This window comes from Conger conger, chromosome 1, assembly GCF_963514075.1.
Source record: "Conger conger chromosome 1, fConCon1.1, whole genome shotgun sequence".
Lineage (NCBI taxonomy): Eukaryota > Metazoa > Chordata > Actinopteri > Anguilliformes > Congridae > Conger > Conger conger.
The window spans coordinates 4,186,198-4,202,568 of NC_083760.1; the positions used below are offsets into that span (position 1 = coordinate 4,186,198).

The 16,371-nt window shown below is 45.9% G+C and overlaps 2 protein-coding genes and 1 non-coding gene across 3 annotated transcripts in view; 2 read left to right on the forward strand and 1 right to left on the reverse strand.

Annotated features, from left to right (window-relative positions):
• Positions 1-326: 326 nt before the first annotated feature.
• On the forward strand, positions 327-4,982 carry ppp1r8b (protein phosphatase 1, regulatory subunit 8b). Its single transcript, XM_061216281.1, has 7 exons — positions 327-449; positions 1,040-1,100; positions 2,448-2,601; positions 2,693-2,904; positions 3,181-3,325; positions 3,830-3,894; positions 4,615-4,982. The coding sequence occupies exons 1-7, from the start codon at positions 400-402 to the stop codon at positions 4,957-4,959; spliced, it is 1,032 nt and encodes a 343-aa protein (XP_061072265.1). The 5' UTR covers positions 327-399; the 3' UTR covers positions 4,960-4,982.
• LOC133110695 (small Cajal body-specific RNA 1) lies at positions 1,927-2,099 on the forward strand. The gene has a single exon (XR_009704894.1). It is a non-coding gene; the product is annotated as a small Cajal body-specific RNA 1 (non-coding RNA).
• A 7,130-nt stretch (positions 4,983-12,112) lies between the features above and the next one.
• Positions 12,113-16,371, reverse strand: part of LOC133107256 (cytochrome P450 4B1) — a 14,514-nt gene continuing 10,255 nt past the window's right edge. The window contains exons 9-12 of the mRNA XM_061216224.1: positions 16,013-16,146; positions 14,796-14,860; positions 13,804-13,886; positions 12,113-12,913 (exon numbers count right to left, since the gene is read on the reverse strand). Coding sequence (XP_061072208.1) covers positions 12,736-12,913; positions 13,804-13,886; positions 14,796-14,860; positions 16,013-16,146 — 460 coding nt within the window. The 3' untranslated portion in view covers positions 12,113-12,735. The remainder of the gene's footprint in view (positions 12,914-13,803; positions 13,887-14,795; positions 14,861-16,012; positions 16,147-16,371) is intronic.

Here is a 16,371-nt window from a genome sequence, read left to right on the forward strand (position 1 = left end):
GCCCCATTTACAGTTCAAGAAGTAGCTTAATTCGGTAATAAACTTTGCTTCAATATACAATTTTTTGGCGTAGGATTTATTTAATTCAATTGTTATCATGTTGCTGAGATAAAAGTAAAAAAAATAGGCCCTGGTCCTTATCTTTGTTGTACGGGTAGCAATTGAAATTGTACTTCCCTCTAGGGTCTTTCAGCGCACTTAGCCCTGGTTATGGGTATGCACTTTGTCGTACGTCGCTCTGGATAAGAGCGTCTGCCAAATGCCAATAATGTAATGTAATGGATTCATTATCGAGATAGTTTTGAACTACAACTCCCAGCAAAACACTTTGTCGTTGACACGGAAGTCCGCCACGTACCCAGCTTTCCTCAGGAGTGCGTGAATGATGAATGAGGCAAGATGGCAGCGAAACCCGTTGCAAACTTACCTCTATTTGATTGTCCATCATGGTAAGACGTTCTGCAATTAAACGACGTTATGAATGTTGCAGATATTTGGCTGAGTGTCTTATGTTAATTCCGTTGAAAGAGTTATACTTATCTTGCAACATTGGTGGTCTCTCTCTACAGCGATCTGACGTTAGCTACTTATCAAGTTAATGTTAGCTAGCTATGCTACGTTAATTGTTGTAACTCGCTGTTCTCTGCGTGTAGTCAACCTGAATCTAGCTTTATTAACTTTTAGAAGTAATGGATACTGGCTGGCTAACAGGTCTTGTGGTGTTTTGGTCGCGTATCAGCTTTTATCTTCACGTAACCGAAATGCTCGCTGCAAAGCTTGCGTGTATAACGTTAGATATGGTGAATGGTTGAAAACGGGCTAACTTAGCTGCCTGGCTAGCTTGCTAAGTTTTCCCATTTCATTACTTATGTGCTAGCGTAACGGCAAAAACAAAGGGGTAAATTGGGGCCATTTGCTATATGTGTACGACTACGACGTGCATGAATGCGTCGTAGTGGTTGTTGTTTATTCCAACATTTTGAGACCCAAATCTTTGATAGATCGTTTTCTCAGTTTCTGCGATGTGTTTGTGTCCTAGGGCAGGGAAACCTCCCCCGGGGTTGCATCTGGACGTTGTGAAAGGGGACAAGCTAGTGGAGGTGAGTGTGTGTGTGTGATCTTTAGTTTCAGCTGCTCTCCTGGATTGCGCAACATACTAAAGCCACATTGTTGTTTTCAAAATTGCCCTCACTCTCGCCTTATATTAGTTTGCAAAAATATCTCACCCCTGCATTGTACATTGTCGCCCACTGATTGATTTTTAAACTGGCGACTGTGAACTTGCCTACATCCCCTCAACTCTTGGCCTTTTCCGTGTTTGTACAATAGAGAGGACGGTAAAATTGTTGCGCTCAATGTGTATAAATCTTCAGAAATCCAAAAACATTTGGAAAAGAAATGCGGTTCAATTCATACTCAATCCATGCATATAGAACCACAATCGAACCTTACAGTATATTACGTTACATTAATGGCATTTGGCAGACCCTCTTATCCAGAGCGACATACAGTTGATTAGACGAAGCAGGAGACAGTCCTCCCCTGGAGCAATGCAGGGTTAAGGGCCTTGCTCAAGGGCCCAAGCGCTATGCAGATCTTATTGTGGCTACACCAGGGATGGAACCACTGACCTTGCGGGTCCCGGTCATGTACCTTAACCACTACGCTACAGACATCTAGCAAACGTATGTTTAATAAATAAAAACTTGTGTGTGTTGAATAAAAGTAAAGGGAGCAGGTGGGGACAGTGTTTCTGCTTTGCATTTTCCTTGGTGCCCATTGATGGTGTTTGTAAAGTATAACAATGAAGAAAGACATGCTGGTTGGCCGCTGAGCCTGTGGAAGGAACTCCATTTCCCATAATCCAGCTGGCAGGTTGTGTTCCATTGGTCAGTCTGTGTGTCTTGCATGTGTCCATTGCTGTCCCTGCACCTGATACTGACCTTGCGGTCCCCAGCCCTGTGGCCCCCCTGCGTGGGCAGCTGCGGGCTGGGCCCCTGTGGCCCCCGGGTCTCCAGAGGTGCCAGATTAAGCGCAGCCCTGAGATTTAAGCTCTGAGTGTGGAGATGCGCTCTGTGTTATGACTCAGTGGCACAGATGGTGCATGTTCACACACACACACACACACACACACACATACATTCATGCACACTCAATACACGCACATTCACACACTCTTGCACACACAAATACACCTACGCATACACATGCAGACGCATTCACACCCTCTCATGCACACACAGGTTGGTTAATGTAGGTTAATTGAATCATATTGAAGCAGAAGTAGCTCTTGTTTTGTGTTTAACATGTTTATGGCAAGACAAACAGCAGTTGTGGTTGTGCGTGTGTGTCTGTGTGGCTGTGTGTGTGTCTCTGTGTGTCTCTGTCTCTGTGTGTGTGTGTCTGTCTGTATCTGTGTGTGCGTGCGTGTGTGTCTGTGTCTGTAGAAGCTGATTATCGATGAGAAGAAGTACTACCTGTTTGGGAGGAACCCGGACATGTGCGACTTCATCATCGACCACCAGTCCTGCTCACGTGTGCACGCGGCCCTGGTCTACCACAAACACCTGAAGAGACTATTCCTCATCGACCTCAACAGCAGTGAGTGCGGCCGGGCCGGCGTGTGTGTGCGCGTGTACGTGAGTGAGTGAGTGAGTGAGTGTGCGACTGACCTTTGCCCTCTGACCCCCAGCCCACGGCACCTTCCTGGGTCACATCCGGCTGGAGGCCCATAAGCCCCAGCAGGTGCCCATCGACTCCACCGTGTCGTTCGGGGCGTCGACCCGCGCCTACACCATCAGAGAGAAGCCCCAATCACAGCCCAGCTCTGCTCCCGGGGAGGCCGGGGAGGACGAGGAGCTGAAGGGCCTGCTGGGGCTCCCAGAGGAGGAGACGGAACTGGAGGTGTGTGCGTGTGTGCGTGTGTGCGTGCGTGCGTGCGTGCGTGCGTGCGTGCGTGCGTGCGTGCGTGCGTGCGTGCGTGCGTGCGTGCGTGCGTGTGTGAGAGACTGTGACTGTGACTGTGACTGTGTGACTGCGTGCGTGAGAGAGAGGGAGAGAGACTGTGTGTGTGTGTTCAGAGAGACTGTGAGTGTGTGTGTAGTGTGTGCGTGCAAGTGTGAGTGATTGATAGATAATATGTGTGGTAATGGCTCTGCGTTCCCCCCACCACCCCTGCAGAACCTGACGGAGTTTAACACGGCCCACAACAAGCGCATCTCCACCCTCACCATCGAGGAGGGCACCCTGGACCTGCAGCGGCCCAAACGCAAGAGGAGGAACTCCAGAGTCACCTTCAACGAGGACAACGAGATCATCAACCCAGGTACACACTACCTGTTCACGCACACGCACACTCACTCACTCACACACTCACACACTCACACACACACACACACACACACACACACTCACTCACTCACTCACTCACTCACACACTCACTCACTCACTCACTCACTCACTCACTCACTCACTCACTCACTCACTCACTCACACACACACACACACACACACACACACACACACACACACACACACACACACACACTCACTCACTCACTCACTCACTCACTCACTCACTCACTCACTCACTCACTCACTCACTCACTCACTCACACTCACTCACTCACTCACTCACTCACTCACTCACTCACTCACTCACACTCACACACACACACACACACACACACACACACACTCACTCACTCACTCACTCACTCACTCACTCACTCACTCACTCACTCACTCACTCACACACACACTCACTCACTCACTCACTCACTCACACAAGACTTACGCCCTCTCTGCCATGTGTATTTGTCTTTGCAGAGGACGTTGATCCCTCTGTGGGGCGGTTCAGGAACATGATTCAGACAGCAGTCGTCCCCATGAAGGTAAGGTTTCTGCGGCGTCCGCTGCCTACAGCACACAGCGTGTGTAGCCTTTACAGCAGGCCTGGCACAGTGGTCCTGATAGCCTGCAGCTACATCGGCTCTCCTCACTGCTCAAACCTCATCTTGGGTGCCACCTATTGGCCAACTTTGGTATTACGGCTTAAAGTTGCGTCCGTATATAAAATGTACCGTAGTAGCTTCGTACAGCGTGTTTAGTTCAGTTGTCAGTGAATTCTCAGTCAGTGAAAATGTATCAAAAGCTGAGCTGTGCTCAGAAATAATTAGCTTGATTCCAAATAAATGCCTTTTGTGGAAGTAGCTCTCAAACGGATTCACGGAATCAACCTGAAGTTCAGTCCGAATCCACAGCCCTTTAAGATTTAAAATATGTTCTAAAATACTGAAAAACACTGGGTCAATTTTGTAGAATCAGATTAAGCCCAGTCCTAGACTAAATTAAAATTTGAATCAAGGTATAATACATACATATCTCCATACAACAGTTTAGTCCAGGCCGAAGCTTATTCAGTATCTGTGAAACGGCCAGGTTTGAGTTTGAGATCTGAAGCAGGGTCTGACCGGCTGAACTAGCGTATGAGCCCGCAGCCCTGTGAGTGGCTGGAATAAACACTAAAATACTGAGGAGCACTGCAGTCGGGATCTGTGTTTGACATGCTATGCCCCTGGCCCCCATCCTCCTCCTCCTCCTCCTCACCACAGAAGAAGAAGCTGGAGGGCCCGAACGCGCTGGGCCTGGAGGACTCCGCGGGGCGGAGACTGCAGAGCTTCCCGTTCAGCGGCGGCCTCTACGGCGACCTCCCGCCCAGCAGCCACGACGCCCAGCACCTGGGGGGCCCGGGCGGGGCCGGCGCCATGCTGGCCCTCCCCTTCCCAAACCCCGCCCCCGACGTGGACCTATCGCCGACCACCGCCCAGCCGCCCGTCACCCTCAAGCCCGCCCCCGCCGCTTTCGTCTCCGAGGCGACGCTCAACGAGCCCCGCAAGAAGAAATACGCCAAGGAGGCGTGGCCTGGGAAGAAGCCCACCCCCTCCCTGCTCATCTAGCCCCGCCCCTCTGCTCATCTAGCCCCGCCCCTCTGGAACTGTGTGTGTGGGGGGGGGGGGAGGTTATTGGGGGGAAATGTTTTTTTTTTTTTATATATGGGGGGGATGTTATCGACCATTTTTCATTTTCCATATTTCTTGCTCTTTTTTGTTTTTGTTTAAAAAAAAGAATAATAATAATGTTCTCACAATTTCAGTTTTTTTTTTTTTTTAATTTGCAGGATCTTTCAGAGATTGATGAGTGAATTTATTGGCACGTGCGCATGAGTCGGATCTGGTGTGCCTCCTGCCGAACGGGGCGGTGCCACTGACTCTCACAGCCTCGCCCGGGTCCAATCGCTTCTCCTTCTCCTCTTTTCTTCCCTCGCTCCCGACCTGGGGAAACGTTCCAGCTCCGCCGTCTTTGAGGACATTCCAGCCCCTTAGATGTCAAGAACTCCCGATCTTTCTTTTGAGCAAGAAAACATTGGCGCGTCCATGGCGGAAATAATTTCTTCGGGAGCCTGACGTGTAAACGATCGACCTGTGGATCCACCTCTCTCCCCCTCTGCCACGTCTGTAACCAGTGTGGACTCCAACTGACATTTGCTACACTACCGGGGCGGCCTGTAGCGTAGTGGTTAAGGTAAATGACTGGGACACGCAAGGTCGGTGGTTCTAATCCCGGTGTAGCCACAATCAGATCCGCACAGCTGTTGGGCCCTTGAGCAGGGCCCTTAACCCTGCATTGCTCCAGGGGAGGATTGTCTCCTGCTTAGTCTAATCAACTGTACGTCGCTCTGGATAAAGGCGTCTGCCTGTTGACATGTAATGTAAACATTTGAAGGAGCGAGGACATTCCGTTTGCCTGATCCGTGTTTTTTTTTTCATTTCCCCCTTCCTCAATTATTTTTTGTTCATCTTTTCCTCTCCCGATGGGTGGAGCTTCGGGCCAGAAAAGGAGAAAAGAAAGGGGGAAAAAGAGGAGAAGAATAAGCGATTGGAAGGAGCCCTCCGTCCTTCATTACTCCAGCTTGCTCACGCTTCCTGGTGACCTATGACCTCACCGCGGAGGGTCATGTGACCATGACCGACCACAGTTCCACTGTACTCCTGTAATCTCATTTTATATTGTTTTGTAATGTGTGTCATAATTTTTTTTAGGGGGTGGGGGGGGGGGATAATGGGTCTGATGTGCCTCTCCCACTCTCAGTGACCAAACACTCTGCCCTGTTGTCAGGGCAACAGATCCCGTCCTTGAGTTCCGAAGGCGCCCTATTCCGACTTTCTCCACCGCTCTAGCCGTGCCGCGAGTGGATTCAAACTCGGGAACTCACGTTTCCCCATTTTATTTCTTCTCTTCGTCCCCGTTCCAATGGTGAGGTGGAGTCCTCCCAGTCCGTTAGTGTGAACCTGGGCTTTTCGCTTCCGGAACGGCCCGGGACGGCCATCAGACTGAACTGACCCACAATGGGGGTGTTGGGGCACTGGCTACATCAGGGCTGCCCAGGCCTGTTCCTGGAGATCTACAGTCCTGTAGGTTTTCACTCCAACCCTAACAAAGCACACCTCATTCAACAGCTAGAGCAGGGCTGCCTGACCCTGTTCCTGGAGATCTACCATCCTGCAGGTTTTCACTCCAAATGCTAACAAAGCACACATCATTCAACAGCTAGAGCAGGGCTGCCCGACCCTGTTCCTGGAGATCTACCGTCCCGTAGGTGTTTGAAAGAGCCGTGCATGCGTGTTTGTGTGTGGTAACCGAACTGACACTGCGTTTTCCAGAACTTTTGGCAGGGCCCACCTGGCCGGGCAGGGGAGAGACCCTGGTGAAGCACAAGTCCGGTTCAGGGTTCTGGAGGCGAGCGGAGATCTCTGATCTCGAGCGATCTTGGCCCGCGTGTGCTCCCAGCGGGCCGCTTAACATTAATCCAGAATTTAGCTGCTTGGTGCTTTTTACGAAGAAAAACCAGAAAACCCCAAACTGGGTCACACTTTGGGCCATCTCTGGTCCACCCTGCATCTACACTTGCAGCTCGGTGCTAATAAAATGTGTGCTACAAAAACTCAGGTTTTTTTATTGGAGGCTGGCGGGCGAGCGGTGTATTGCCGATCTTTGTCCACTAGATGGCGGCATATGGTGCGAATCAGGGTATTACCAGCAGGGGGTGCCAGTGTGCTGGGCGAGGCGTCCCGTTCCCACATCGGCTATTAATCAGTATTCCTACCTGTGGAGGGAGTTCAGGAAAGGGTTTAGAAAAGGGCTTCTGCAGTACTATGGAGACTTGACAGCCATGCCAAACAGCCCTGGGCTCAAATGGGATATCATTTGGATTAAAAAATTACCCTTCCCTGGTTTTTTTTCTAACAAATGAAATGATCCAAAAAATGTGAACCCCGCGCGGGAATTGAGGAAATGGGGAAAACCGGGTGGTTGTTTTCCAGCGTTGCGTGTTTGGTCACTGACGGGGCTCGGGTGGGGAGTTTGCTGACCGTTTTGCTGTTGTGAATAATGTCAGACGGATTCTGATAGTTTTGTACAGATGTGTAGGCTCCTGCCGTGGTGTTCACACGGCCCTTCACTGTCCTGGGGTGTCGGGCACAGCTCTTCATCTGTAACTGCACCTCTTGGAGAAAATAAAAACCCAATCATGAACAGATTTTTGTTAAAAAAAAGAAAAAGGAAAAAAAAAAGGCTTGATTATGAATCTTTTTTTTGTGTCAGATTTAGTGTTTTGCCCTGAAGTATACTGCAGTCGATAGACCTGATGTTTCCTCAGTCAGTCGCAGGCATGCCCCTGAGAGTTTGGGTCAGCTCTGCCCCCGTGCATTGTGTCACTAACACATATGCTGCCGGTACAATTCTGCAGGCCTCTCAACGGTTCCCCTGTTGTCATTTCTGCTGACTCTTAACATGCACACACACTCGCACAGGGCTCTCACATGCAGGGTTCTAACACACGCGGCGGTCTAACACACACACACACACACACACACACTCATCACTCGTAACACACACATACACACTCATAACTCGTAACACACACACACTCATCACTAACACACACACGCACACACACACACTCATCACTAACACACACTCATCACTAACACACACACACACTCATCACTAACACGCACACACACACACTCATCACTCTAACACACACACTCTCACACACTCATCACTCTAACACACACACACACTCATCACTAACACACACACACACTCATCACTAACACACACACACTCATCACTAACACGCACACACACACACACACACACACACACACACTCATCACTAGCACACACACACTCATCACTCTAACACACACACACTCATCACTAACACACACACACACTCATCACTAACACACACACACTCATCACTAACACACACACACACACTCATCACTAACACGCACACACACACACACTCATCACTAACACGCACACACACACACACACTCATCACTAACACACACACACACACACACACACACACTCATCACTAACACACACTCACTCTCACACACACACACACACACATGTAATGTAAACATTTGAAGGAGCGAGGACGTTCCGTTTGCCTGATCCGTGTTTTTCTTCATTTCCCCGTTCCTCAATTATTTTTTGTTCATCTTTTCCTCTCCCGATGGGTGGAGCTTCGGGCCAGAAAAGGAGAAAAGAAAGGGGAAAAGAGGAGAAGAATAACACACTCATCACTCTAACACACACACACACACACCCTCATCACTCTAACACACACACTCATCACTAACACACATACACACTCATCACTCTAACACACACACACATCACTCTAACACACACACACTCATCACTCGTAACACACACACACACACTCATCACTCTAACACACACACACACACACTCATCACTCTAACACACACACTCATCACTAACACACACACTCATCACTAACACACACACACACACACTCATCACTAACACACACACGCACACACACACACTCATCACTAACACGCACACACACTCATCACTAACACACACACACACACACTCATCACTAACACACACTCACTCACACACACACACACACACATGTGTTGTAAACATCTGAAGGAGCGAGGACATTCCATTTGCCTGATCCGTGTTTTTCTTCATTTCCCCGTTCCTCAATTATTTTTTGTTCATCTTTTCCTCTCCCGATGGGTGGAGCTTCGGGCCAGAAAAGGAGAAAAGAAAGGGAAAAAGAGGAGAAGAATAACACACTCATCACTCTAACACACACACACACACACCCTCATCACTCTAACACACACACACACATCACTCTAACACACACACACATCACTCTAACACACACACACACACACACATCACTCTAACACACACACACACATCACTCTAACACATACACTCATCACTAACACACACACACACTCATCTCTCTAACACACACACACACTCATCACTCTAACACACACACATACACACACACTCATCACTCTAACACACACACACACTCATCACTCTAACACACACACACACACACACTCATCACTCATCACTCTAACACACACACATACATGCAGGGCTCTCACACACACAGGGCTTGCAGCGGTACTTTCTCAGTTTCAGTCTGCACGGCGTGTTTCTCTGTTCCTACACGTCAGTTGTGGTTAAAGCACGATTGCATTGTTAGACCAGCGGTTCCAAAACCCGGCCCTGGGGCCCCCTCTGCATGCTGGTCTTCCTTCCAACCACAGCTGCAATCGCAGAACTTTTTAGCAAGGTGTAAACTTTTCTTAATCATGTGCTGTTGATGTTTTCAGTGTGGTCAACACAGTCTGTTTGGTTTTGGGGGTCTGCAGAGAGGCACGTGATTAAGAAGAACGGACAGCCCGGCAGTTAAAGTTTGCAGCCGTGTTGGGAACGAAGGCCAGCATACACAGGTGGCCCCAGGAGCGCATTTGGGACCCACTGTGTTTCGGCCAATCGTTTTCTTCCCCAGAATGTATATTTTTAAAACCTGTGGTTCCGTCTGCCAACACGAAGACGGCGATACAAGTCAATTCATGCAATCAGTGTGTTGTGGTTATTTAACCTCAATCATTCAGAAACCGCAGGGCAATGGTTCTCAAACTCAGTCATAGGCTACGCCTGGGACCACGGGTGGGTTAAATCTCTGTTCAATCGATGACATTAATCAATCTATTAACTATCAGGTTGAGAGAACTTCTGGAACATTGCATTGTGGGATTTCCCTTCTTGCATTTCACAGCCTTGGCAAGAGGGAGGAAAACGCCATTTAATTGCTACCTGCCATTCTGTGATTCGGAAGAAAGCTGATGGTATTGGGTATTTTGGCAAATAATCTAATTTTGGCCTGATGATGGCGTTGTAGGAAAGGTCATGGGGTCAAGTTTCTTCCTCTCGTAAACCTGAATGTGCACCGCTAATGTCATGGCAACCTGCCCACTGCTTTTCCAGGTATGTTATGTATGTCACAGACGGATGTAATTAAGTCGGGTCAGCACTTTGGTGGGGGTAATTACTCCCCCATAGGTTACTTACGGAACATAACACCGGTGTTTGGTGAAAATAATTAAACGTTAGTTTTTGAGCTGCGTGAAGTGAAAGCCACAGAAGACTGTCTGGTTTACTGACAGTTACAACGGCACCCAGCCGTTTGGAGCTGGTGTAGAGACACCGGCGAAAGTGTGACAGTTATCAAACGTGAGACTGCGTTGCTGACGGAACATTCGCAGCTCTCTGGTAGCCTACACCACCGGCGCATTCGCCGAGTTTCAGAAGCCAAACAAAAGGGGGTCGGATAAAGAGAAACAGACCGTTGGAGCAGGGTGTAAAGAAGAGGTTAACGGGTGCTGTGCAGGGTTTTGACTCCTCTGCAAATTTGCCCTTCACGTGAACGCACTTCAAATAACACGCTTTGCAATTCACGACGTCAAAGCCATAATAGCTACAGTGTATTACGGATTGTGGTAGGAGCAGGGCTATGGTCTAAACCAATAATAAAAGTAGATTGTTCTGCTGATTGCGGCGGGTGGAATTTTTTTTTTTTTTTTTTTTTTTCAAAAGTCACGATGCTACGCCAGGCCAAATAGGGTACGCAGCCAGAGTAAGCTTAACTGTAAAGTTTTCATCGGGATCATTCAAGAGTCACGGAGCGAAATTCGAGGTCTGGACACTTAACAGAACACCGTATGACTATTAAAAACACCGAACACATAATTATTTACAAACATTTGTCATAAACGTAGTCTACAGATATAGCATAATGGGAATAGGCAAATGATTAGAATCGTTCAAAAAAAAAATAATATAGCCAAGGGGTAGCTTGTCAGTTTTGTAGGTGCACTTGTTAAGCTGCTAAAATCGGACGAATCCAGTGTGAAAATACAGAGTAGGCTATGGCAATCATATTTACTACGCATAATTATCTCTTCATGATGATGTTTGCAATTACTACTAGGCTATTTGTGACCAGTGGGCCTAATGTCATGAGGGAAATGGGGACTTAGCTGCCGTGTGTGTGTGTGTGTGTGTGCGCGTGTGTTATCCTACTGGCTAGACTAGGCTATTGCTCGCCTTCTAACTTGCCGTCGTCTTCTTGTCCTTAATCGAAATCCGTCAATTTATTGAAACGTAAGTTCTCGTAGCCTACTCTAGAGATGAGATCAAATAATCCTCCACTTGGACCCAGTGAAGGGAAGATCAGGAATTTGTTTTCCCCAGCTCTCCCGCGACACACAGTCCCCAGCCTCTGCACAGTGCTTCAACTGTTGCTAGGTTACCGCAGGACAAAGCGCCGAACAGTTTCACATTTCAATACGCAGTAGCTGCGACTTATACGCCCTTTAATTTAGCATATCGGAACAATCTACGGCTGACATACTCTAAAATCACAGAGAACCGTGTCCAAGCAATAACACTAAACGACACTGACCAACATCCAAGCTGGGCAGTGTCGGTTTTGGGCTTGTCAGGTTGATCAGGAAAATATCTCTGCTGCAAGTCCAGCTTAGTCAATCATGTGATGGGCATGTCCTTAAGTCTATATCAACTTGATCATACCAGAGATGCCAGTCAACTGCAAACCAATCCTCTCTAAACTGTGCTGTATTTGTATAGACACCTTGGCGCAGTCATCACTCATCACAGCACTGTAGGACAAGTGTTTATTTGGAACAGTATCACATAAAATCACTAGTGCAATTTCCTTATGGTTACTTTCACTGCAGTCAGTCAGAATCATGGATGACGATTTGTCATGGCCTATTAGGCTATAAAAAAAGCTTTAATTGAGTTTATTTTTAAATATTTTTATAACATGACAATGCTTTTAATACGATTTAATACACTTTTCTTTTAATATCAATGGATGCCGGCTCTCACAGGAAACCTATTTACAGTCAATGTGCCTTAATTTCAAAAGTAGCCTATCCCTTAATTTTTAGCCTTGGCTACTCTTATTCTGTCATACTGATATTAGGCCTTCGTTAATTATTTTCTTTAATTTTACCAGTCTGGGTTACAGCGTCAGGTAAACTGTAGTATCTGAGATCTGAGAAGTCACCATCTCAAACATGTTTCACGATCACAGACTAAAAATGTCAACGAAAAATTTAGACGGATTTCAGCCGTTCAGATGGTCTCCAGAAGACCAATGTACAAGAGAACCTGTTAAATTGTGTTCCGATTGTCAGTGCTATTTTTAGGCTAGAATAACCAAGCCTTTGATGTAACATACTGATGCAAGCTAGTAAAAAAAAAGATGCCAAAGTTAGTCAGGGTTCGAGTTTCACTCGTTTGATTTTCAGATGAATTCCGTTGATGGAACGTAGGATCAGACGTGGGATTAATTTCGGGGCCTTTTCGGGATCGTTGACCAGCTGGTACCGTTGGAGCGTCAGCGCGATAGCCACTTTCATCTCGTTCATGGCGAAGTTTTGGCCGATGCAGTTTCTGTTTCGTAAAGGGACAAAACCAAAAATGCGCGGATATTTCTTTAGAAATCGCAATTCCTGACATATAATACTTAATAAACCATATATTTCCCAAATTGATTTTAAAGTGATGGGTCAGGCCATTTGGTTGTCACAGAATGAGCTATCAAGGTCAATCTCATCTATTGGCCCAAAATATTTGATTATTGAATTCCAGAGTGGTTAAAGATTTCCTTTTTAGTTTCTGCCCTGGACCCAGGTTCGCTGGGTGGAGAAAGCCCTTTTAACTGTGCGATATTTTCAAGGCAAGAACATAGCTGAGGTGTTTCAGCCTTATATTTACACAATCTTATTTATATTATTTTATTGCTAAAAAAGAAATAAATATTGCCAATGAAGTGAGACATTAAATTACGCATTTCAAGATTTATCAATTGAGTATTGTCAAGCTAAAAGTAACATAAAACAAGCTAATATTTTCTTGAGACTTTGATGGAATTCCTCTAGAGTAAATGGAGACAGTGAGACCACACTGCAAAACAAGTCTTAACAAGTATTTTTAGGCTTATAATAAGACTTAAGATCTTAAGATTGTTTTCTCTCAAGTAGAAAATATTCGTTTGTTTTAAGTTACTGTTTGCTTGATAACTGAAATGTTCTTATTCCATTGGCAAGCCTTAAACTCAAAACTGTCAAATAAAAGTTCTCAAATAAATAAAATAAATAGGATTTTAAGTCTCAATGTGAGTACAAAAATACTCTTTGAGATTTACTTTACGTTAGTTGTTGCAGTGCAGTGAAAAAGGCCTCCCAAACCCCCTCTCTGACCTTAAACTGGAGAGCTGTGCTCTGTCACCAAGCCCGTTACCGGGTCGTGGGTAACCTTTGTGACCTTTAACCCGGACGAACCTGGGTCCGGCTGAGAAGGGGACGAAAGCGTGAGGCGATCTCTTGGCGCAGTTCTCCGGTAGAAACCGCAACGGATCAAACACCTGGATGGACACAGTGAACGCACGCCGTTTTTATTGCACATAGACGATCAGCTCACGGCGGCCATTTTACAATAATGCAGAACTGCTGACCAAAGCCGCAGGTGCTTATTTATGCACAGTCCGGTCACAAATTTAAGCTTTTAACACTTTTATCCAAAATGACGTACAAGACGGTGCATATCAAGGTCATAGTAGGACAAATAACACAGATAAGATAAGGTACAATTCATATATAATTGGTTGTAAGGCCACGAACATACAGTTAAGTCCAGTACACAGGGTAGATAGGCTAGGCCTGTAACTACCATACCAAGACACTTCAAGAACTACCACGCTCTGGATAAGAGTGTCTGCTAAATGCCTGTAATGTAATGTACTGTAATCTAATGTATTATAATGTAATGTACTGTAATGTAATGTAATCTAATGAACTGTAATGTACTGTAATGTAATCTAATGAACTGTAATGAACTATAATCTAATGTAATGTACTGTAATGTAATCTAATTAACTAATGAACTGTAATGTTCTATAATCTAATGTAATGCACTGTAATGTAATCTAATGCTCTGTAATGTACTATAATCTAATGTAATGCACTGTAATGTAATCTAATGAACTGTAATGTACTATAATCTAATGTAATGTACTGTAATTTAATCTAATGAACTGTAATGTACTATAATCGAATGTAATGTACTGTAATTTAATCTAATGCACTGTAATGTACTATAATCGAATGTAATGCACTGTAATGTAATCTAATGAACTGTAATGTACTATAATCTAATGTAATGTACTGTAATTTAATCTAATTAACAGTAATGTACTGTAATGTGACGTAGTGTTAAAGCTGTATTCTGTCAGTGTGCCACTGTGTGCCGGTAGCCGTTGTGGTTCCAGACTTACATCCGGGTTTTCCCAAACTGCGGCGTTCCTGTGAATGCCATAAACACTTGACCCGACGAGGCATCCTGGAAAGTGTGAAAAAGTGTCCAATCAAACGACAGCACCTGTCGCAGGTGTGACTGATTCATCCGCACGTTCACACACCGCTGTAATCCTGTCCATTTCATCACCTGCTGCCACATTTTATCTGTTTATCGCTCATTCAGAGGTAACGTCACCTGATACAGCATACAGGGGGGGGTCATTGTTTTAATATTAATTATCTTATTATTATTATGAATTTCTATATGTAGGTCAGATGAGCAGGATGGTATACGGATATTATAAAGAAGAAAAGCAGTAAGCCTTAACACAGCCTGGAGCTGGAGTGAGTGTATGAGAAATTGATGTTTTGCTAAATTTTAACAGGTTTATTTTCATGGAGTGCCCTTCTGCCTCTGAGCTAAAGTTCATGAACCCAGACCCCCCCCCCCCCCATTCCCTCTGAGCCACAATGAGCCTGGGCCATTATTTGCTTTTTATAGTGGAGCAATAAACAACCACACTGTCAATGTTTAAACCTTTCTTTCTATAAGGCAAAGGTTACCTGTGAGCACACTGTCACCTACTAACCTGTTACACACTTGCTCACTCTAACTTCTAACACACTGGTAAACTATAATCTCTAATGCACTGGCAAACTCTAACCTATAAAACACTCACAAACTCTACCCTCTAACACACTCACTAACTCTAACCTATAAAACACTCACAAACTCTACCCTCTAACACACTCACTAACTCTAACCTCTAACACACTCACTAACTCTAACCTCTAACACACTCACTAACTCTAACCTCTAACGCACTCACTAACTCTAACCTCTAACACACTCACTAACTCTACCCTCTAACACACTCACTAACTCTACCCTCTAACACACTCACTAACTCTAACCTCTAACACACTCACTAACTCTAACCTCTAACACACTCACTAACTCTAACCTCTAACACACTCACTAACTCTACCCTCTAACACACTCACTAACTCTAACCTCTAACGCACTCACTAACTCTAACCTCTAACACTGGCAAACTCAAACCTGTTTGTTTTATATTGCAGGATGACCGTGATGATCATGGTTAATTTCAAATCGGGCATTTTATTATTATTACTTTTTGGTGCACTTAATGACCACACAAAACGAGCAAAAACATTCCAGCTTTGTCAGTACCTGCCGGAACGGTCCTTCCATCGCAGAACGTCATGGGCTTGGTGAGTTTCCTGGAATGTCCGGGAACGGGAGGGAAGAGCCGGAGAGACTCCTTTATGCACATGGTCGTGTACGGAATTTTACTCAGATCCTCCCTGAGAAGGGGAAAATGCGGAGTTAAGTTTTCCTTCTGTGTGCCGCGAGGCTGGGCTAGCGCCAGAAGCAGAGCTTTCGTGTAGCGGAAGGGAGGCGTGCTAATCCAGTATCCTGCATATACACTACCGAGCACTTTATTAGGAACTTTTTTTTACTTTATTACACCTGCTTATTCATGCAATTAACTAATCAGCCAATTGTGTGGCAGCAGTGCAATGCATGCA